The sequence below is a fragment of the Hylobates moloch genome, unplaced genomic scaffold (genome assembly GCF_009828535.3).
Source record: "Hylobates moloch isolate HMO894 unplaced genomic scaffold, HMol_V3 SCAFFOLD_14, whole genome shotgun sequence".
Lineage (NCBI taxonomy): Eukaryota > Metazoa > Chordata > Mammalia > Primates > Hylobatidae > Hylobates > Hylobates moloch.
Genome location: NW_026652289.1, coordinates 8,914,366 through 8,936,446, shown reverse-complemented (window position 1 = coordinate 8,936,446; position 22,081 = coordinate 8,914,366). Strand labels below are relative to the sequence as shown.

The 22,081-nt window shown below is 49.3% G+C and overlaps 2 protein-coding genes across 4 annotated transcripts in view; one reads left to right on the top strand and one right to left on the bottom strand.

The window, feature by feature from the left end:
* The first annotated feature begins 3,648 nt into the window (after positions 1-3,648).
* Positions 3,649-8,773, top strand: LOC116482024 (Down syndrome critical region protein 9-like). Its single transcript, XM_058427992.1, is given in 3 exon segments — positions 3,649-3,766; positions 5,545-6,371; positions 6,374-8,773. Coding segments are annotated over 2 exon segments (471 nt in total). The 5' UTR covers positions 3,649-3,766; positions 5,545-6,086; the 3' UTR covers positions 6,560-8,773.
* Positions 8,774-11,078: 2,305 nt separating this feature from the next.
* VPS26C (VPS26 endosomal protein sorting factor C) overlaps positions 11,079-22,081 on the bottom strand; it is a 45,278-nt gene continuing 34,275 nt past the window's right edge. For 2 of the 3 annotated variants that reach the window (XM_032175151.1, XM_058427504.1), the window contains 4 exons: positions 19,945-20,019; positions 15,778-15,928; positions 15,210-15,362; positions 11,079-13,288 (listed from right to left, as the gene is read on the bottom strand). In XM_032175151.1, coding sequence (XP_032031042.1) covers positions 13,206-13,288; positions 15,210-15,362; positions 15,778-15,928; positions 19,945-20,019 — 462 coding nt within the window. In that variant the 3' untranslated portion in view covers positions 11,079-13,205. Of the gene's footprint in view, positions 13,289-15,209; positions 15,363-15,777; positions 15,929-19,944; positions 20,020-20,932; positions 21,014-22,081 lie in introns of all 3 variants that reach the window. The other variant, XM_032175150.2, reaches the window with a different exon arrangement.

The window sequence follows — 22,081 nt, the reverse complement described above, 5'->3', positions numbered from 1 at the left end:
CCTGAGGCTCCCAGCCATGCTTCCTGTTAAGCCTGTGGATCTGTGAGTCAGTTAAGCCTCTTTTCTTCATAAATTACCCGGTCTCAGGTAGTTCTTTAAAGCAGCATGAGAACGGACCAATACACAGGGTATTTTAAGTTGTCTTGAAGTTTCCTGGTTTTAGCAGGTAGGACCATGTACTTAGCAAGGACCTGTTTTGTTGTTCTCCGGGGCATGGGTGAAGGTCTGGGGTGTGAGAGGCTGCAGTGAGCTGTAATCACACCACTGCACTCCAGCCTGGGGGACAGAGTGAGACCCTGTCTCAAAAAACAAAAAAAAATTTGAATTATGTATACACTTATATAAAAAACCAATGTACTCCTGATTACCTCAGCTTATTATGTTGGGATTATTGAGGTCTATAGTATCTGTATGGTGGAAATACCGTATAATGCAACTCTTCCCAACTCTATGTTTAGTGGGGTCACACTGGTAGCTTGAAATCAACCATCATTGGAGTACTTACACCACAGTCATTGGCAAATGCTGCTTTGCTTCCCTGGAAAAGCTGGTAAAGCCTGGAGTTCTGCTGGTCTGGTGGTGCTGGAGGTGTCCTTGATACCTTTCTCATTTCACATTTGAAATGGTGATTCAGGCACTCAGCAAACCCTGCTGGGATGATTTCTGCTGAGAGAGCTCCTCCCCACTGCTCTTTGGCAAGGGTCCTCACTTCCCCGACACCGCCTGGCCTTCCCTGGTTCTCTGCCATCCTGGAAAGGAGACACTGCTCTCTGCAGTGTCTCTGGCCTAGAGACAGGCCGAGTCTGTCATTGCGTTAGCCTCTTAGCGGTTCCTTGGGAGCCACTCCCAGCAGAACCTCTGTCCCTGCCACAACAGGCCCTGTGCTCCGAAACACCAAGGCAGGCCCCTTCCTGCCTCTGGCCAGGCCCTGCCTGAGAGGGTGCATGTGAGTGCAAAGCAGGTCTGTTTCAGGAGTGCCCAAAAAGAAGCCACCGAGAGGACACCTCCATGCCAGAGGTGACTCATCTTACCTCCCAGAGGAAGGACTGGGGCCGGTCCCTTGGCCTTGCCAGGAGAGCCTCCGCAACGAGCAGCTGGTATGCGTTACAGGGCTCCTGTGGCAGGCGCTTCAAAGAGACAAGCTTGCTCTCTGTAACATGTGCCTTTGTGTCAAACAGACCTGTCATTGTTTTCAGCAAATACCTTGGGACTTCAGTGCATAAATACCATTCTGGGTATTTTTCAGAAGTTGTGTATAAAGGCATTCTGCCTAATTCCTTCAGTCCTCTATTTCAGTTTCTATTTATTTGGTGTGATAGAAAGCTCTTAATTTAGATCTCCCTGCCACCAGTTCCAAGAAATCTGCCACCAGCTCCAAGCTTCTTGTCCTGAAGTGCCACCTCATTCCCGCGGGGTGAGCCAGCGGCCTCTGAAAAGAGGAAGCCATTGAACAGATCACACTGTGCCTCCCGCCGCTGGCCGCCGCCCCAGCGCCAGCAGGACTCCAGCTTTGACTGGGGCCTCATTGGAGGCCACATCGCTTTTGCTTCCAGTTTCCAAACTGCCACCACCTCGAAACTGCCAGACCTTTGAAAGCTGAGGCACAGTGCCTCAGCCCTTCCTTCAGAAGACTGTCCAGCTCCCCTCCTCCCCCTCCTCCCTCCCCCACTGGAGACCTCTCCTAGGGGAGGGGTCTGGTGTCCTCAGCTGGCTCCTCTCCACCTTCGCTTCTACCCAGGGGCTTCAGTGCATCTGGCTTTATCTCTGGGGTGAGCCATGTGGCCCTGGTCATCTGGATGGGCCACTGAACTCCACACATTCACCTGTTCACTGGCTCATCCATTCATTCATCTGGTCTCATGTGCTGCCCTGTTCTAGGTGCTTCCAAACAAAGGGGACAAAAGAGACGATGGAAGGCCTCAGCACTGCAGGAGGGGAGACAGATGTCATCTACAATCACACAGTACATGGGAGGTCACAGGTGATCCCGAGGAAAACGGAGCTGGGAAGGGGATGAGGGAGTCTGTTTGTCTAAACTTGACCCAGGTTTAGACAGAAGGCAGGAACGGGATCATCCGAGTGCAGCCTGATGGACGGGGGAGGAGGTAAGGGCAGGGGCGGGCAGTCAGGCAGAGAAGCCAGAGGAGCAATGCCTGCCAGGGTGTTTCCAGAGCCGGAGGAGGCCAGAGCCGCTCTTTGACTGGAGGATTGTACAGAAGTGGGGATTCCCAGGGGGTGGATGGGGGTAGGGGGTGGGGGACAGTGGCCTAAGCCTGGCAGCTCAGGGATTCATGCAGCAGGCGGTGCAGCTTGTTGGTCAGCCTCATGAAATACTACTGTCGCATGTGGCCTTAGACTCTGGGGACTTGGCCTGGGGCCAGGTAGGGGGCATTTCTGATGCGATGTCACCTGTGTTACTCTATCCATCAGGGCCCGACAGAGCCCCTGCTTCCTCCAACACCCCCACCCGCTTTCTCCTGTGGCTTAAAATTGACCTAGTCAGGCTTGCCAGTGGGTCTACCCTGCAGGCCCATGGGAGCACCCATGGGTCCCCAGTCCTGGCCCAGGCACCTGCCCTCACTGCTACCCACTCCAGACCGTCAGATTCATTCTCACTTTACCTCCTCACACCTGGTTTCACTGAAGCCTGAGCCAGCCCCCTCAACCCTTTCCCAAGCTCCCATCTACCCCTGCCACAGCCCTGCTCCCTGCGGTACCTGGAATTACAAGTGTGTGCTACCATGCCCGGCTAATTTTTGTATTTTTTTTTAAGTAGAGACAGGGTTTCACCATGTTGGCCAGGCTGGTCTCAAACTCTTGGACTCAATTGATCTGCCTGCCTCGGCCTCCCAAAGTGCTGAGATTACAGGCATGAGCCACTGCACCCAGCCATGTAGGGGATTTTGAATTTAACTTTGAACTTGTGTTTTCTTAATACATATTGGTGTCGAAAATTGTTTTAAAACAAACATGAATATTTAAGATTTTAGTTTTTTGCTCCTTTCTCTCACCTTTCTGCAGCCAAGCCTGGGTGCATCCTTTTTTGGTGTATCATGCGGCAGTACATCTGGGCTCCTGGCCCAGCCTCCCCAGGTGGCCCCATCAGAGGGTATACATCTGTAGACAGAAAAGCTGGTCTCCTTCCTTTCACTTGAGACCCAGAGGTTGTGGTCTAGTTCTTGAAGGTCTAGTCCTTGACCCAGGTGGGAGACAGTAACCCCTGAGAAAGGAAGTGACCACACCCTGCTTTATGGGGCCTTTGCTGACCAAACCCTACCTCTCATAATGCTTTTCTTTTGAGTTGCTTTCTCCTTAAGTCTTCATGCTCAGCCTTCTACCACAGCTGGACGTTTGTAAAGGGAACCAGAAACATCTTTTGGGGAAATGACAGTTGATGCAGATGACAGTAAACCATAATCTTTTGGTATTATCCTGACCCTTGGTCCTGATCAAGCTGGCACTCCCCAGAATCCGACAAGATACAGACATAGGCACAAATTCTGTCTTCGTACTTTTCTAAGTACTTAAAACCTCCACAGCATATGTCTTTTGTATGTTATACACAAGACTGTAAAGAGACTGGGTGGGGTTGGACATGAAAAGCCCTACAAAGTCAGAATCCTGCCGACCTGGATGGGGGTCCTTACCAGTGACATTCACAGAAAAGCACAGTAAAGCACAGGGGATCCTTGCTGAGTTTTAATTCCTCAGTCTGCCTTTCCGTATCTTTTGAGTGACATACTCTAATAATTTGACTGCATTTTGTGTGAGTATAGCTGGATCCGCTTTGATTCTACAAATTAGGTGCCCTTCTGTTTCTTAGTAATGTCATATTCTCTGACCACTGTAGCCACTTAAGATAGTCTCAAATATGAATAATTTTCAGTGGCCATAGTGGAGAAGATACTGACCCAGGAGGCTTATTCTCACCTCCACCTCTTAGACTCACATGTATGATTTTTTTCCCTCCCTACCAAAGTGGCTAGTTTTCACAGCCTTTAGGTTGCAGAATTGTTTATATTCGAAAGAAGACCTTACCTTCATAGAGCATTTTCCCAGGCAATTGTTCTGCTTTGTAAGTTTTTAATACCTACTCTTATACTCCCAAAATGAGTTAGCTTGGGTAGATCTTACAATGAAAACCGATTTCTTCGCATAAAACTTTATTCTACCTTTTTGAAAACCAGCTGGAAATGATGAATGGTGGCTTCAATAGTAATGGTTCACGAAGAACTGATCGTGTCCCCATCAATGAGGTCTTACCCATGGCAGGGCAATGGCGATCTACTGTAATTGTGTTGGTTGTAGTAAGTTGGGGGAATATCAGGCCAAGAATCAACAGAGCTACGTGGCTTAGGCAGGTCAGTTTCTCTGTGCCTCAGCCTGCTCACCTGTGAGAAGGGAATAATAAACTCCCCTCAGAAGGTATTGTGAGGTCATTCACTAAAGGACATTTCAGTGCTTTGAATGGGTCTGGAACATACCCTGGTATTTTTACTCTACATAGAAGAAATCAGTCCTAGAATATAATTAGATCAGACTTTCTGGTCCTTTAATCACTCGCCTCCTTCCTAAACTGGATCCAGCTGCAAATGATTGTGTTAGTCTCAGGACTTCATTTTCATTTGACTCAGCTGATCAAAACTGAGACCATTCGGAGGCAGGAGAGTAGGGTCTGGAGGCAGTAAACCTAGGGCCGATTCACGCTGACTTCCTAGAACAAAAGGAAAACCCCAACTTTCCACATCCAAGTAACAAAAGGACCAGAGGCTACTCCCTTTGCAACCCCCCTTTTTCCATGTGGCAGATAAACTCTTAAGTACCTCTGACTGGTCCCCTCCCACAGCCAATGAGGCTGTTCACAGGTCAAGATTTCATTTGCATGGGAGTATAACTTTGTAACTTCAGCCTCTGATTGGTTGCTTTCTGTAACTAATCAGATGTTTGCATAGGGTGGGTACAGCTTTATAACTTCGCTTCAGCCTCTGGTTGCTCCTCTCCTGCAACCAATCAGACTGATTATGGTCCACTACTTCATTTACATAAGGTGTACACCAAGTAACCAATGGGAAACCTCTACAGGGTATTTAAATCCCAGAAAACAGTGTAACCGGGCCCTTCAGCCTCATGGGCTGCTCCCACCTTGTGGGGTGTACTTTCATTTTCAACAGATCTCTGCTTTTGTTGCTTCCTTCTTTCCTTACTTTGTGTGTTTTGTCCAATTCTTTGTGCAAGAACGCCAGAGTGACATAACAATTCAAACCATGAAAAGGTAACAGAGCCCTTTGCACGTCTCAACACGTGGTGACACAGCTAATAACCTGTGATGCATACATGGGAGCAAATGCATAGAAAAACTTGTCAATGACACGGCAAAGTAAAACCCAAATGAAGCAAGGTGAAAGAATGGGCTGCAGCGCAGGCAAAACGGCACCACGTTACAGACTGCTCGCCTGGGATGGAACGGTGGGGAGGTGCGCAGAGGGATGGACAAGCGCCTGGTAAAATGGATTTCTTTTCCTAGACTGCTAATGCTACTAACAGTTCCCTCCTCACAGGGTCGCTATAACGAGGTAACATACAGCACTTAGAAGACGGCCTGACCCAGAATAACACTAATGTTCACATGGCAGCGACTCTTAGACCAAAATCAATAGCCGGTATCTACTGAAACTTCAAGGCGAAACCACGTGAATGGCGCTCCGTTGAGTAGAGCAACGCACAGCACATCGCATCACATCCTCCGTAGCGGGAGGCTCTGGCCTCACCGGAGCGGCACTTCCCGGAAGAGCCCAGGATATTCGGGGACCGGCACCGGACAGCGGCCCAGGCCCCCTGGCGCCCAGCTGGCCGCCTTGTTGCAACTCTCATGCCAAGACCTGCGCCTAACGGCAGGAATTCCGGCGGTCATCATTTATGCTTGGCGCTAAGCTGCCACTTCTTTTTTCTATCACCACAGAGTAACGCAGACCCCACCGTCTCCTTCCATTCTAAGCCAACCACTCCAGCAGCCACCGGGGCTCCAGGTTATGCTGGGGCTGCACCACCGCACCGGAGGCTTTTGAAGCCACGCCTGGAAGCGGAGGATGGGCAGGATTTGCCCCGTGAACTCTCGCGCACGCAGGCACCGCGCGAGGCCCGGGCGCCCGAGCGGGGATTCCCTCCCCTATCATCAGCTCCAGCGTGGTGCCCCCCCGCAGTGGAGCCCAGACCCCGGCCGTCCAGCAGCGTATAGACGAGCCCATGTCTGCGGTGTAACTGCACCGCGCTGGGGATCCGCCTCCTCCCGCCAGGGTGGGGGCGCCGTCCTCCAGTGTATGCTACCCAGGCGCGCCCCGCCCCCCTGGTCACGTGCAGCAGTGCTTGGTCATGTGACCACGCCTACAGCCGAAGAGGATGGGGAAATGCCGCCCTGTTCCTGAACAGGAAGCGGAAGCAGGAAGGAACTGAGAACACTGGCATCTGCTGCCGCCCTGAATCAGCGTTAGCATGTGGAGGCAACCTCAGCCCCCAGTTTTTTAAGACGATAATTCAGATTCAGACACAGGAATTATGGTGAGGGTAGTAGATATGGACTGGAAGGTTCGTTCCCCTTGCCCACCAAGACTCCAGAGCAGGTGGGTTCCTGATGTCTACTCTGCATGAAGCCCTGGGCTTTCCGGACCTCCCTACTTTTCCTTAGAATTCACAGCACAGCTGAGCCAAAATGTATTCCTGCCAAAACGGGCATTTCCCGAAAGAAAATATTGTTTTAGATTCATTGTTCACAGCCTCTTTCTTTCATCTCCCCTTCCTTTCCTCATCTCTTGCTCTAATTGGAGAATTTGACAACTCTGAACCTCTGACCGTGGATAACCCCAACTCCAGCAAGCCTGGGCAAGAGTGGGACAGTTGCAGCCCAAGGTAGCCAAACATCTGAGTTTTGCCTAGTGACAGATCACGGAGAGGTCAGACCAAGAAGTGGAAGGAAGTGGCCGGCCTGAGGCCTTTGTTTGGGCCGCTCAGGGTTGAATGAAATGATAAAGGTAGCCACGCTGCCTGGAAGCGCTTCAGGTAATAATTCTCTAAGGAAAGCAGTCATTGTCAGGCTTCTGAGCCCAAGCTAAGCCATCATATCCCCTGTGACCTGCACATACACATCCAGATGGCCGGTTCCTGCCTTAACTGATGACATTATCTTGTGAAATTCTCCAGATTATAATCTTTTTATCACCTCCCCTCCTCACACCGGGTCCAGCTTACAGTTTCATTCCGTGACTAGCCCTCCCCCACCTGCCCAGCAATTTACTCTTAAAAAGGTGGCTAGAGCTAAAGGCATACTCAAGGTTAATGCTCCTTTTTCTTTATCCCAAATCAGATAGCGTTTAGGCTCTTTTTCATCAAACATAAAAAACCCAGCCCAGTTCATGGCTTGTTCGGCAGCAACCCTGAAACGCTTTACAGCCCTAGACCCTAAAAGGTCAAAAGGCCGTCTTATTCTCAATATACGTTTTATTACCCAATCTGCTCCCAACATTAAATAAACTCCAAAAATTAAATTCCGGCCCTCAAACCCCACAACAGGATTTAATTAACCTCGCCTTCAAGGTGTACAATAATAGAAAAAAGTTGCAATTCCTTGCCTCCACTGAGACAAACCCCAGCCACATCTCCAGCACACAAGAACTTCCAAATGCCTGAACCACAGCAGCCAGGTGTTCCTCCAGAACCTCCTCCCCCAGGAGCTTGCTACAAGTGCCGGAAATCTGGGCACTGGGCCAAGGAATGCCCACAGCCCGGGGTTCCTCCTAAGCCGCGTCCCATCTGTGTGGGACCCCACTGAAAATTGGACTGTTCAACTCACCTGGTAGCCACTTCCAGAGCCCCTGGAACTCTGGCCCAAGGCTCTCTGACTGCTTCTCGGCTTAGCAGCTGAAGACTGACGCTGCCCAATCGCCTCGGAAGCCCCGTAGACCATCACAGACGCCGAGCTTCGGGTAACTCTCACAGTGGAAGGTAAGTCCGTCCCCTTCGTCAATACGGAGGCTACCCACTCCACATTACCTTCTTTTCAAGGGCCTGTTTCTCTTGCCTCCATAACTGCTGTGGGTATTGACTGCCAGGCTTCTAAACTTCTTAAAACTCCCCAACTCTGGTGCCAACTTAGACAATACTCTTTTAAGCACTCCTTTTTAGTTATCCCCACCTGCCCAGTCCCTTATTAGGCTGAGACACTTTAACTAAATTATCTGCTTCCCTGACTATTCCTGGACTACAGCCACATCTCATTGCCGCCCTTCTTCCCAATCCAAAGCCTCCTTTGCGTCCTCCTCTTGTATTCCCCCACCTTAACCCACAACTAGAAGATACCTCTACTCCCTCCTTGGTGACCGATCACGCACCCCTTACCATCTCATTAAAACCTAATCACCCTTACCCCGCTCAATGCCAATATCCCATCCCACAGCACGCTTTAAAAAGATTAAAGCCCATTATCACTCGCCTGCTACAGCACGGGCTTCTAAAACCTATAAACTCTCCTTACAATTCCCCCATCTTACCTGTCCAAAAACCGGACAAGTCTTACAGATTAGTTCAGGATCTGCGCCTTAGCAACCAAATTGTTTTGCCTATCCATCCTGTAGTGCCCAACCCGTACACTCTTTTGTCCTCAATACCTACCTCCACAACTCACTATTCCATTCTCGATCTTAAAGATGCTTTTTTCACTATTCCTCTGCACCCCTCGTCCCAGCCTCTCTCTGCTTTCACTTAAGACTGACGCTGACACCCATTAGGCTCAGCAAATTACCTGGGCTGTACTGCAGCTGCAAGGCTTCACAGACAGCTCCCATTACTTCAGTCAAGCCCAAATTTCATCCTCATCTGTTACCTATCTCAGCATAATTCTCATAAAAACACACGTGCTCTCCCTGCTGACTGGGTCCAGTTAATCTCCCAAACCTCAATCCCTTACAAAACAACTCCTTTCCTTCCTAGGCATGCTTAGTGCGGTCAGAATTCTTACACAAGAGCCAGGACTGCACCCTGTAGCCTTTCTGTCCAAACAACTTGACCTTACTGTTTTAGCCTAGCTCTCATGTCTGCGTGCAACGGCTACCGCTGCTTTAATACTTTTAGAGGCCCTAAAAATCACAAACTATGCTCAACTCACTCTCTACAGCTCTCATAATTTCCAAAATCTATTTTCTTCCTCATACCTGACGCATATACTTTCTGCTCCCCGGCTCCTCCAGCTGTACTCACTCTTTGTTAAGTCCCACAATTACCATTGTTCCTGCCCCAGACTTCAATCTGGCCTCCCACATTATTCCTGATACCACACCTGACCCCCATGACTGTATCTCTTTGATCCACCTGACATTCACCCCATTTCCCCATATTTCCTCCTTTCCTATTCCCCACCCTGATCACGCTTGATTTATTGATGGCAGTTCCACCAGGCCTAATAGCCACACACCAGCAAAGGCAGGCTACGCTATAGTACAAGCCACTAGCCCGCCTCTCAGAACCTCTCATTTCCTTTCCATCGTGGAAATCTATCCCCAAGGAAATAACTTCTCAGTGTTCCATCTGCTATTCTACTACTCCTCAGGGATTATTCAGGCCCCCTCCCTTCCCTACACATCAAGCTTGAAGATTTGCCTCCACCCAGGACTGGCAAATTAGCTTTACTCAACATGCCCCGAGTCAGATAACTAAAATACCTCTTAGTCTAAGTAGACACTTTCACTAGATAAGTAGGGGCCTTTCCTACAGGGTCTGAGAGGGCCACGCAGTCATTTCTTCCCTTCTGTCAGACATAATTCCTCAGTTTAGCCCTCCCACCTCTATACAGTCTGATAACAGACCAGCCTTTATTAGTCAAATCAGCCAAGCAGTTTTTCAGGCTCTTAGTATTCAGTGAAACCTTTATATCCCTTACGGTCCTCCATCTTCAAGAAAAGTAGAACGGACTGAAGGTCTTTTAAAAAGACACCTCGCCAAGCTCAGCCACCAACTTAAAAAGGACTGGACAATACTTTTACCACTTTCACTTCTCAGAATTCAGGCCTGTCCTCGGAATGCTACAAGGTACAGCCCATTTGAGCTCCTTTTTATTAGGCCCCAGTCTCATTTCAGACACTGGACCAACTTAGACTGTGCCCCAAAAAAACCTGTCATCCCTACTATCTTCTGTCTAGTCATACTCCTATTCTCCGTTCTCAACTACTCATACATGCCCTGCTCTTGTTACGCTGCCGGTTTACACTGTTTCTCCAAGCCGTCACAGCTGATATCTCCTGGTGCTATCCACAAACTGCCACTCTTAACTCTTGAAGTAAATAAAAAATCTTTGCTGGCAGGACTATGCTGAATCTCCTTAGGCACTCTCATCAGATGTCCTGGGTCCTTCCAATTCTTAGACCTTTTATACCTGTTTTTCTCCTTCTCTTATTCCATTTAGTTTTTCAATTCATACAAAACCATATCCAGGCCATCACCAATCATTCTAAATGACAAATGTTTCTTCTAATAACCCCACAATATCACCCCTTATCACAAAATTTCCTTCAGCTTCATCTCTCCCACTCTAGGTTCCCACGCTGCCCCTAATCCCGCTCGAAGCAGCCCTGAGAAGCATCGCCCATTATCTCTCCATACCACCCCCCAAAATTTTCGCCGTCCCAACACTTTACCACTATTTCGTTTTATTTTTCTTATTAAGAAGACAGGAATGTCAGGCCTCTGAGCCCAAGCTATCATATCCCCTGTGGCCTGCGCACACACATCCAGATGGCCGGTTCCTGCCTTAACTGATGACATTGTCTTGTGAAATTCCTTCTCCTGGCTCACCCTGGCTCAAAAGCTCCCCTACTGAGCACCTTGTGACCCCCCACTCTGCCGGCCAGAGAACAACCCTCCTTTGACTGTTAATTTTCCTTTACCTACCCAAATCCTATGAAACGGCCCCACCCCATCTCCCTTCGCTGACTCTCTTTTCGGACTCAGCCCGCCTGCACCCAGGTGATTAAAAACTTCATTGCTCACACAAAGCCTGTTTGGTGGTCTCTTCACACGGACGCGAGTGAAAGTCATATTTATATCCATAAAATCAGTTTATTAAATTACATAGCAATATACATCCCAAACCTTTTCCCAAAATGGTCATTAGCTTTTTAAATTCATTAAATATTTTTATCTCATTAAAAATGGTTTCTTCCTTTAAAATTTCCCAGAAAGTGTGGCCTCTGTTTTCTGCTACTCAGTTTAAACACATCATCAGGGATAATTAATAATGTCAGGTGAGCATAAAAGGAGATTATAAACCAGAAATGTATTTTCTGGGAACCAAGTTTCAAGTGACTCAGATAAGTTTTATTAATTTCACGGGTGAAGCCCCTGGATCAAGCAGTGCCTAAATCAGGCTTGTTTACCCTTGGCATTATGTCACCAAACACTGTTTCAGGATAATGGAAGTACATACAGCTTGGGAGGCCTTTGGCCTCAGCCTGTTTTGGCCAAGCCCATCCAGAATGAAAAGTACAAAAGGCGGCTAGTGTGTGTGCAAAGCAGCATGGCTTACTCTGAGGTCCTATTTGTGGGCCAACAAAACAGTGGCAGGATTTGAAGGAAGAAATGTATTGCAATAGTCCATATCCTTCGAACCACAAAGGGAGACTGAGGAAATGCTGGCTTCAGGCCAAAAAACCCTGGCTCAAAACAGCTTCCTCCAGTGGCTCAGAGGCAGACCAAGTTCATCAAGTCAAGGACCTTTTCCTGCTACCACTTTGCAAAGAGAGGCCTTCACCAGCCCGCCCTGCACGTGAGTCTCTGCCGTTCAGAACCTACCCAGTAACAACAGAAGCAAACATACATGTTTTCCCCTCATGTAACTTTGCATTTAAATATATTCTGGGAAACTGCTGGGCACAGTGGCTCACACCTGTAATCTTAGCACTTTGGGAGGCCAAGACAGGAGGATCACTTGAGTCTAGGAGTTCAAGACCAGCCTGGGCAACATAGGGAGACCCTGTCTACAAAGAATTTAAAAATTAGCTGAGTGTGGTGGCACTCACCTGTAGTCTCAGCTACTCAGGAGGCTGAGGGGAGGGATCGCTTGAGCCAGGGAGGTTGAGGCTGCCATGAGCTGTGATCCTGCCAGTGCGCTCAGCCTGGGCGACAGAGTTTGGAAAACTCTCTCTCTATGTATGTATATGTTCAGGGAAATGGCAGCGTGAGATTTTATGGCAGTTCTTGAGACTTCAGAAACACTTCAGCAGCAGCCAAATCCCATGAGATCAAGGAACACTTTTCCAGTTGCTTAAAAATTCTAAAGTTATAATGAAAAATGTAAAAAGAACTACAGAGGCTGGGTGTCGTGGCTCACACCTGTAATCCCAGCACTTTGGGAAGCCAAGGCGGGGGGATCACGAGGTCAGGAGTTCAAGACCAGCCTGGCCAAAACGGTGAAACCCCGTCTCTACTAAAAATACAAAAATCAGCTGGGCGCGGTGGCAGTCACCTGTAATCCCAACTACTCAGGAGGCTGAGGCAGGAGAGTCGCTTGAACTTGGGAGGTAGAGGTTGCAGTGAGCTGAGATCAGGCCACTGCACTCCAGCCTGGGCGACAGAGTGAGACTCCGTCTCAAAAACAAAACCAAAAAACTACAAAATAGAGTAGGGGTGGAGGGAAGTCATGCATTTCCAGTGGCTAGCACTTTGCGCTCTGCCTTGGCGAATATCTGCAAACTTGCTGACCATCGAGTGTGCTTGCAGCCATCATGGATGTCAACTGGCCACAGACCCTTTGCTATAAAGGGGAGTCCCCGGCTACATCCATTAGCAAGTCAGAGAGGTTTCCTTTTGTCCCCAGGATCCCACTCTCCAGTAAGCTCAAACTGCTGTCACAGTTGTTTTACTGTACCTAAAAAGGAACAGGTAAGGCAGGAGCCACAGTCAATGTTTTCTGTGAAATGGTCTTGGCAAATAGCATTAAGAAATCTTGTTGAATTTCAAAGAAAAGGTCTGATTAGAGGTGCCTGTTGGAAGCAGAAGCCTCAAGAAATGAGGAAGGAATGTTAATTTGAGGGTCTGTTTCATTTCTGATACAGAATAATCACAAAAACAAGTATATGCCACTGGCTGTAGCTCCCCTTAGGATTTGGATAACCAGCTGGATTTCCAGATGGCCACTCCCGTTTTCTGTGCTTCCCTCCTCCGGGCTATATCCTGCAGAGCTTCAGCGGGAAATTCTCCGTGATGAGGTGGTCAGGGTGAAGAAGCACCACGATGTTAACCTCAAACTCTAAGAAGAGAAGAGAGGGTGGGTTTATGCTCACTGTTACCAAGCAGCGAAACCACACACCACCACCACTGCAGTCGCAGTAAGCTCTAATGGCGAAGGGGCACCTGGTGCAGGTGGGTTTCATTGCTGTCCCCTCAGCGCCACCCCGACCTTTCAGCCAAACCAGTGGAGATGACTATGCTGATGTCTGACTACCTCTGTCAACTTTCTCTAAGTGAATTTTTGTCCTCTCATCTTGGAACATGAGTGATCAGGCTTCACCAACTACACTTTCCCTGTCTCTTTGCTTTCCTAAAAAGGATATTCTAGAACCCTTTCAATTCATTTGTATTCCTTTGCCTTATTTTTACATTTCCTACGGTTCTTAATGAAATAGCAGACCGTGAACCAGCCCATAGCTGTCTGGGCCCATGTCCCCAATCCCCAGGTGAGAAACAGTCTTCAGAAGCAACAATTTCATTGTTGCTCCATTGGATACTATTCATCCATCACCTTTCAGCAAACAGGATTCCTTCTCCACCGACTCTTCAGCTGCTATGGGTGAGCCTTGTTGATCATAACAAAAGGGGTGTGTGTGAAGAGGAAGCACCTGACGACAAATAAGCACCATGTCCTTCCCCAGCGTGACGAGGGGTGGGAAGGGCACCGTGTGGGCAGACGCCGAGCCCTGCCGAGCCCCATACTGTGGCGGCTCAGCTGTGGAAGGGGCCTTGGAGTCAGTGCCCACCTGTGGCTGGGGTCTGCAGGACAACATCCCCATGTGGGAGTGTCCACCTCTGCCCGAACATTAGCCACAAGAAGAGTCGGCCACCAGCAGTGCCTGGCCTGTCCTTCCTCACTTTACTGTCACTACATTGGAGCCCTCTGGGCACGTCCTGCACCACTCCCTTCAATGGGTTCTCCACCCCTCTTGTGCCCCCCAGAAGGGTGGAGGGTGTGGCTGGAGTGGACAGAGAGGGATGCCCAGCAGGCATGATAGGGAGCTGGCGGGGGCTTTACAGCAGGAAAACAGCTGCACTGGAGCCGCCATGACACCCAGGCGCTGCTTACAGTCCGAGTGAGTCCAGTCTTGGGCCTGGCCGTGCATTTGAGGTCACCTGCACAGAGCTGGAGGGGAACACACAGAGGTGCTGCTCTTGATGCGGATGCAGTGCTCACTCCTCACTTCCAACCTAGAGGTCCCCGAGCCTCTCGGAATCACTGTCCCCTGCTACTGAGAAGGCTTGGTCCCTTCCTACTGGGTCTCTCTGTTCTACTTCTTCATAGTGTGGAGTGATCTCCCAATTAACATGATTCTTATTAAGATGGAGGTACCTTTACAATATTTATACAGGAAGAGTTAAACATGAAATGTTCATGATACAATGTTAAGGGAAAAAAGCAGAATATAAACGGGTGTCTGTGACCTGATTCAGATCCCATGGTTAAAATATGAACACACAGGTTCATGGAAACTCACTAGAGGCATCTAGGCCGCAGGGCCCAAGGCCTTCCTGCTGCTGAGAGCTCACTCTGGGGTTTTCACGGGTCCTGGACGTTCACACAGAGCCACTTTCTCAGTATCCACACCACCCCCTGCTCACGTGGTGCTCACTCACGTGAGTTTTCTTCACGGAGCTCAGCGTCACCTGCCCATGTCTACACTGATGTGGGTCTGTGTGTTTACCCCCATGTGACGGTGGAAGTTCCACAAGCACCAGGCCTGCCTGTGGGTGTGTCCCCTGTGCGGCACAGCAGCTCCTTAACAAGGTTTTGTTGAGCAGCCGAAGGGCAGCAGGCTCTGAGCTGTATGGCCTGTGGCAGGCCCTGGCACTGAGGGACCGAAGGGCGGCAGGCTCTGAGCTATGTGACCCACAGCAGGCCCTGGCACTGAGCGGCCCTTCCCATGGGCCCATGAGGGCTGGAGGCGAGTGCCACTTACCCACTTTGAAGTTGGTGGTCTCCAGTGTAGGGCAGGTGAACAGCCTAGGGAAGACCATGTAGATGGGGACAGAGAGGCCCCTGCACACATCCCCATCGGCGATCTGAATGTTCTGAATCTCCGTGGCGTCGCGGGCATAGCCTTCTGCACACCCTGGGGGTGGGAGGCCACATCACGCGGTCAGGGCCAGCAGAGGCTGCGGGTCCACATCCGCACCGGCACCACCCCCCAGTCTGCTCCAAGAATCCTCCAGGGTCCCCTCCCCTCACTTTCCTCAGACATGCGGTTACTGCTAAGGCACAGCCACGCTCTTACTTTTGCTTCCCTGACATCCTCTCTTTTTTTAGAGTCAGGGTCATGATCTGCTCTGTTGCCCAGGCTGGAGTGCAATGGTGCGATCTCAGCTCACTGCAGCCTCAAACAATCCTCCCACCTCAGCCTCCTGAGTAGCTGGGATTACAGGGGTGCACCACTGTGCCCAGCCCCCCAGCATCCTCTTAACCATGGAACTTGAGGGTGGCAGTCGAGGGGGACAGGCAAGTGCAAAGCCTGGTGGCACGGCCCTCACCGCATGTCTCCACGCGCACCAGCTGCAGCTCCACGCTTCTGATGGCGGCTTCCGAGCTCTCCACCACCAGCTCTCCCGTAAGCGGCTGTGTGATGACGCAGTTTGTTGAGTTGAGACGTCCTCGAAGGAGAAATTTGGGAAGGAAAGCTCTCTAAAACAAAATGAAAACAAATACATCAGAATGCAGGCAAGGGGGGAAAGTGCTCCATACTCTGGTGCAAATAAAACCTGGAAGCGAAGTTGGATAGTGGTCATACAGTCCACCGGGACCGTCTCACAAAACGGGAAGAAAGGAGCAAAGTACTGACGTCTTGGACATTACCCAGCTGAATTATTCAACAACTCTCTACATATAGCACCTGACTGACACTCTGTGTACAGAGAATGACTCAGAGAACCATCCTAATTGCCTAGTCTCAGAGCTAGAAAGCTCCTTCCTACCAAGAAATAAGAAACGAAAAAGTCTGAGGGAGTCGCCATGTTGTTCAAGACAACCTGACACACACACAGTTAAAAAAATCCTGGCCAGGCACAGCGGCTCAAGCCTGTGATCCCAGTGCTTTGGGAGGCAAAGGCAGGAGGATCACTTGAGGCCAGGAGTTCAAGAACAGCCTGTGTAACACAGCAAGACCCCATCTCTAAAAAATGTTTTAAAAATTAGCTGGGCAGGCTGGTGCACACCTGTAGTCTCAGTTACGTGGGAGGCAGAGGCAGGAGGACTGCTTGAGCCCAGGAGCTTGAGGCTTCAGTGAGCAATGATTACACCAGTGCACTCCTGTCCGGGTGACAAGAATGAGATGCTGTCTCTTAAAAAAAAACATTCACAGATGTTCCCAATTGTACAATTTTTAAAACCCAAGACATTTATTTTATTTCATGGAAATTTAAAGAAAACTAGTTTCTTTGATGCTTGATGAGAAGCCTATAAACCTTTACTCTGCAGATAGGACACTGGCCAGGAAGGATTGATGATGGTCTAGAGCAGGGGTGTCCACTTTTTTGGCTTCCCTGGGCCAGGTTGGAAGAAGAAGAATTGTCTTGGGTCACGCATAAAATACATTAAAACTAATGATAGCTGATGAGTTAAAAAAAAAAATCACAGAAACAAAATCTCCTGTTTTAAGAAGGGTTATGAATTTGTGTTGGGTCACATTCAAAGCCATCCTGGCCTGTGGGCTGTGGGTTGAATAGGCTTGGTCTAGACAGAGACAATTTTTCTAGGAATCTTTACTTCTGGCTGGATCCCAGTTACTGAAAGGATCAGAGATTGGCATACTACTGTCCAACAGAAACATAATGCACGCTGTGAGTGGAAGCCACATATATAATTTAGAATTTTCTAGCAGCCACATTAAAAAAGAAGGTAAAATTAACCAATATATCAAAAGTGTTATCACTTCCACATATAATCAACATCAAAAATATGAATGATGTTTTACATTCTCCTTTTCATCCTGAGTCTTTGAAATCTGGTCAGTATTTACACATCCAACTCAGCTACTTGGTCCAGCCATGTCTCCAGGGTCAATGGTGATGTGTGGCTGGTGGCCACCTGACCAGGCAGTGAAGCTCTGGACCTGAAAAGCCCAGGGCTCTGGACCTGGCAGTCCCCAAAGGTACAGACCTCTGAAAAAGCCTGCATTCAAGATGGAGCTTTTATTTATTTGTTTTTATTATAAACATTTTTAGAGACAGGGTCTTGCTTTGTTGCCCAGGCTGGAGTACATGGCTCACTGCAGCCTCACCTCCTGGGTCAGGCAATCTTCCTGCCTAAGCCTCCCTAGCAGCTGGGACTACGATCACATGCCACCACACCCAGCTAATTTTTACAGTTTTCTTTTGCAGAGACAGGTTCTCACTATGTTGCCCACGCTGGTCTTGAACTCCTGACCTTAAGTGATCCTCCTGCCCTGGCCTCCCAAAGTGGTGGGATTACAGGCATGAGCTACTGTGCCTGGCCAAGACAGAGTTTTAAAAATAACTAAGAGAAGCTATTTGTGTAGAAAAACAAAAAGCAGTAGCAGTACACATTAAAATTCTTTCAGGCGACTGATGAAAAAGGAAAGCTTTCAACATTCAGCTCAAGATACTGACTAAACAATCATTTTCCCTCTCCTCCCACTGACATGATATTAACATATACAAATAAAATAAACCTATTTTGAGTCTGAACTCCAGCCTAGTAGTTCCTATAAAGCTATCTTATATCCTTCCAATAAACCTCTTTTCTACTTACAAACGTATAAGATTTTCTACAATAAATCTCTTTTCTACTTAAAAAGCAAAACAAAAAACCACCAGTGGCATTTTGTGAATAAGCAATTTTATTTTATTTGCTTTATGTGTTATTTTCTTATTTTCCAACAATAAACCTGAATGGTTCTGTCAAAAGAAAAGTTCTTCATGTTTACAAATAAACCTGTGCCTAGAAAAGCCATAAGGAACGCCCTGTGGGGACCACCCCAGTGAAGTGTTTCTGTCCGACAGAAAGTGGACAGACAAGCCGACTCCCGGGAGTTCGGGGCACCTGTCCTCCAGGTGGCAGGGGGAGCGGCGAGAGCGGGTGTGCTCGCAGGGCGTGTGGTCAGCCTGCCATCGGGCGAGGGCCTGCGAAGGGCAGCAGGCAGGTATCACAGGTGAGCTCACCAGATGGGGGAAGCTGCCACAGGCTGGCACCACAGCTGCCTGCAAAGGGGATCTCCCACCTGGAAAAGCAGACTCGGGGCAAGGTAGGACAAGTGTCCCATGTCATTCATGGCCACAATGCAGACAGCGAGCCTCTGGACTCAGGTGACAAGCTGCCTACAAACACCCCGGCCACGTGCCACACCCAGGGCAGAGCGCCTCTGATGAGCGTGTGCTGAGGACCAGGAGAACAGGTTCTCACTTGGGCTAAGGATACAGCCTCTACACCACCACCACACACATTAGATCCTCATTTATAAATGTAAACTGACAACCAAGGATCGATACACATTTAAGGAAAACAAAAGCAAGAAAAAGACACACACACTCGACAACGAGAACCAACCCCTGAGAAACGGAATCAATACAGGAAACGGAGATGAAAGGCCACTGCATCCGTAATGGAAGCAGCAGCTATCCTGAAGAAGAAACGGTGTCTAGAAATGAATCACATTACTGCTGAGGTCAGCGCTTCTGCAGACAGGCGACAGAGGTGGGAGACGGGAGTCTGAGTGGCCCACTGGGCTCGCGTGCCCTCAGAGCCCGGAGAAGGGAGACGTGCAGAACAGACAGAGGAGTGGCCTTTCCTCCCTCACCTGTCCGAAAGGCTCCCCACGACACATGTCCAGCCTCTGAGGGATGAGGCCAGTGACCTCCCAGGGCCCAGGCCTCCCAGCTTGTCCTTAACTTGATCCTAGTCAGTGTGGTCCAGACAGCAGAATAAAGAATTAGAGGAAGGACGAAAAGTTACATCCAGGAAGCACTACAGGACTCCACTGTTGAGGAGAAATCCATGGCAGCGGATGAGAGGGCAAGATCAGGGAGGCCGGGGCCAGGCAGTTTTGGACGGGCCCAAATTCACTGTGCAGCTCGAGGGACCAGCTGAGGCTCCACCAGGGGCTGCCACTGACAGCCAGACAGCCCCGTCCTGACGCAGGAGGTGGGAGAGCTCGGCTGGCACTGCCCAGGCGTCTGTGTCCTCACTGTACCTGCCCTGGCCGTGAGGCGTCCACCACGGAGGGCACTGTGGAATCTTTAAAAAGCATGTTGCTGCCCGGCCTCTGTCAGGTGGGAATGCTGGGGAAGAAACTGCAAACTAAACATCCATGGAGGATGACAACAGGCCAGGGGGCTGGGTGCAGGCCCTGGCTAACCATGAGAAATGAAGGGACGTGGCCGTGTCATGGGCAGCGGGGGGTCTTGGGGGCCCATGATGCAGTAAAACTGAGGGAAAATGGTGAGATTAAGAGACATGGACCCTCCCTGAGGACCTTTTGAAAAGCAGTCCTCTTCTAAGCTGCTCTCCTGAGCTTAAGAAGGAAATCCAATTGAAAATACTGAGTGATCTGGGTACAAACAATCAGGAATCTCTGCTGGCCGATGACGTGATTTCCAAGTAAAGACCACCTGGGCAATAGCTAGTCCGTGGGGTCTGGCTGCTGGGGAGATACCCACAGCATTCGCCTGTGCAGGATGTCTTACCTCTTTGACGTTCTGTAAGGTTTCAGGTGTAATCGTGAAGTCCACGGGACTGGGAGTCAACTTCCCCTTCTGAGGCTAAAACGAGAGGTGAAACCGAAATCAGTAGGTGAAGGCCAAGAGTTCTGCAGGTCAAATAGCTTTTCCCTTTCAAAAATAAACCAGCGGCAGCCTGGCGATGCAGGAAGGACGGGGGACTGAGAGGACCATGCCTGGGTCCTGAACACAGTTCTGTCGAATTTCCCCATCTCGCTGAAACTCAGTTTCCTCATCTGTAAAATGAGGGGAGAGATGTCTTCATCTCCAACGTGCCTTTCAGATTCAGAATTTTAAAATCAGATCTAAGAAACAGAACAGTGTTATTGGCAGGTACTTATCTGAAACCTCTCAGCACAGTGACCCCCCGCAAAGGGCCTTCACACCTCCCAGATGATCCCACTTCACAGACGAGGAAAGTAGGGCAGAGAGCTCAGTGACCTGCTCAGCTCAGTGGTAGAGCTGGGAGGCTGAGCATCAAACCCAGGAGGTCAGGCTGCTATTAGCCTCTGAGCTACAGAGCTGTCTACCTGAAGAATCATACTATAAATGTTACCAAAACAGCAATACAGTGATCACCTCCACGTTACATAATTTCAGAATCTATAGATACAGCCGAGCTTCATGAGAGCCTGCCTGGAATCTTTTATCCAGGGGCTGGGATGCAAAGGGCCAGTCTACCACCCAGAGAGCCAGGGGGAGGAAAGGTCCTGCCCGATGTGCCGACATGGAGTCCCTCTGGCCCGCGGCCTCAGCTGGGGGACTCTGGGCCAAGGACAATGACGCACACGTGATGCGCATGCCACTGACTGTCTCTGACCCAGGAGTCTTGTGTCTTCTGCCAGCACCCATGAAACAGTAAGAGGCTAAATGATTAGCTTGTAAATAGGGTAAAATCTCAGACCCCATGGGAGATTCCTATCATTAAGCACCGGAGTCCCCGAGTGAAGCTTACAGCGGAGTGAACGATAAATTCACAGGTCTTTGTCAAGTCCTTGGCCAACAGAGACCGCTTCATGTCACAGCGCAGTGTATACTAAAGGGAAGAGTTGGAGGAAAAAAGTTCATTTTAGTGGGATTTGCTTTCATCTTGGAATTATATTCAAAGAGACAAGTCAGTCAACATATTTTAGGGAAACGTTGTACAATCAATGCATTATAGAAAATTAACATACATAATATAATACATAATAGGATAGTTAATGTTCAAAATAAAGGCATTTCTGTTTTAAAAATGAGCCACTTTAAGGTTATTCTTCAATCTGTTTGCACAGCTGTCCTGCAGTTGGACCCACTGGCAAACAGGTGCATGGTCCCACCTGTAGCAGGGAGCAGGCCGGCGAGACAGAAAGGGCAGTGCGCTCAGGAGCAGAGGCCAGGCCAGATCCCGTTGTTGTCTGCCTTACTGTGTGAGCCCAGACAGATAACACAACTTGTCTGAGCTTCTGCTTCCCTTCTGTAGAATGGGGCTCTTAAGACCCACCTGCAGCGAGACTCCAATGAGATCATGTGTGACAAGCACTTGGCACAGGGCTGGCACACAGCAATGCTGGAAAACAGCAGCTACTTTGTAAGTGGGATTAGAAAATCCATGCAGTGAGGACTGCAACCCTGGGACAGCACCCAGCATGTCACAACCCTTCCTTGCTGGGCACTCACTCTGAGTGCATAGCACTGCCCTGGGCACCAGGGCCAAGCTCAAGGTCACAGCTGGTCCTCAGGGAACTTCTAGTTTACTGAATATGCAGTAACCCACACATCCATCAACCAACTTCCACAAGGGTCAACTCATGGCTAATCTTATTTATTGAGACATCTGAGGTCTCTCTCCATCTGCCAACACACAGATGTAGCCTGCACCTCAAAGAAAAAGTGGGTTGGAAAAAAAAAAAAGTGGGTTGGAAAACAATGCAGCATCGCACTTGCACACTTGCTTTTTTAAGTGGCAGAGCCGCGTTCCATTTCTCTGCTGTCCCTAGGTTAATTTTCTGAGCTGTTTGCTACCGTGGTGCCTACTGCAAGGTGAGCTCTATTCCCCCAAGGGGAGCCCCACTGCAGAGCTGGTATTGAGCTTAAAGCAGGCTTTGAACGGGGACTGTTGCTT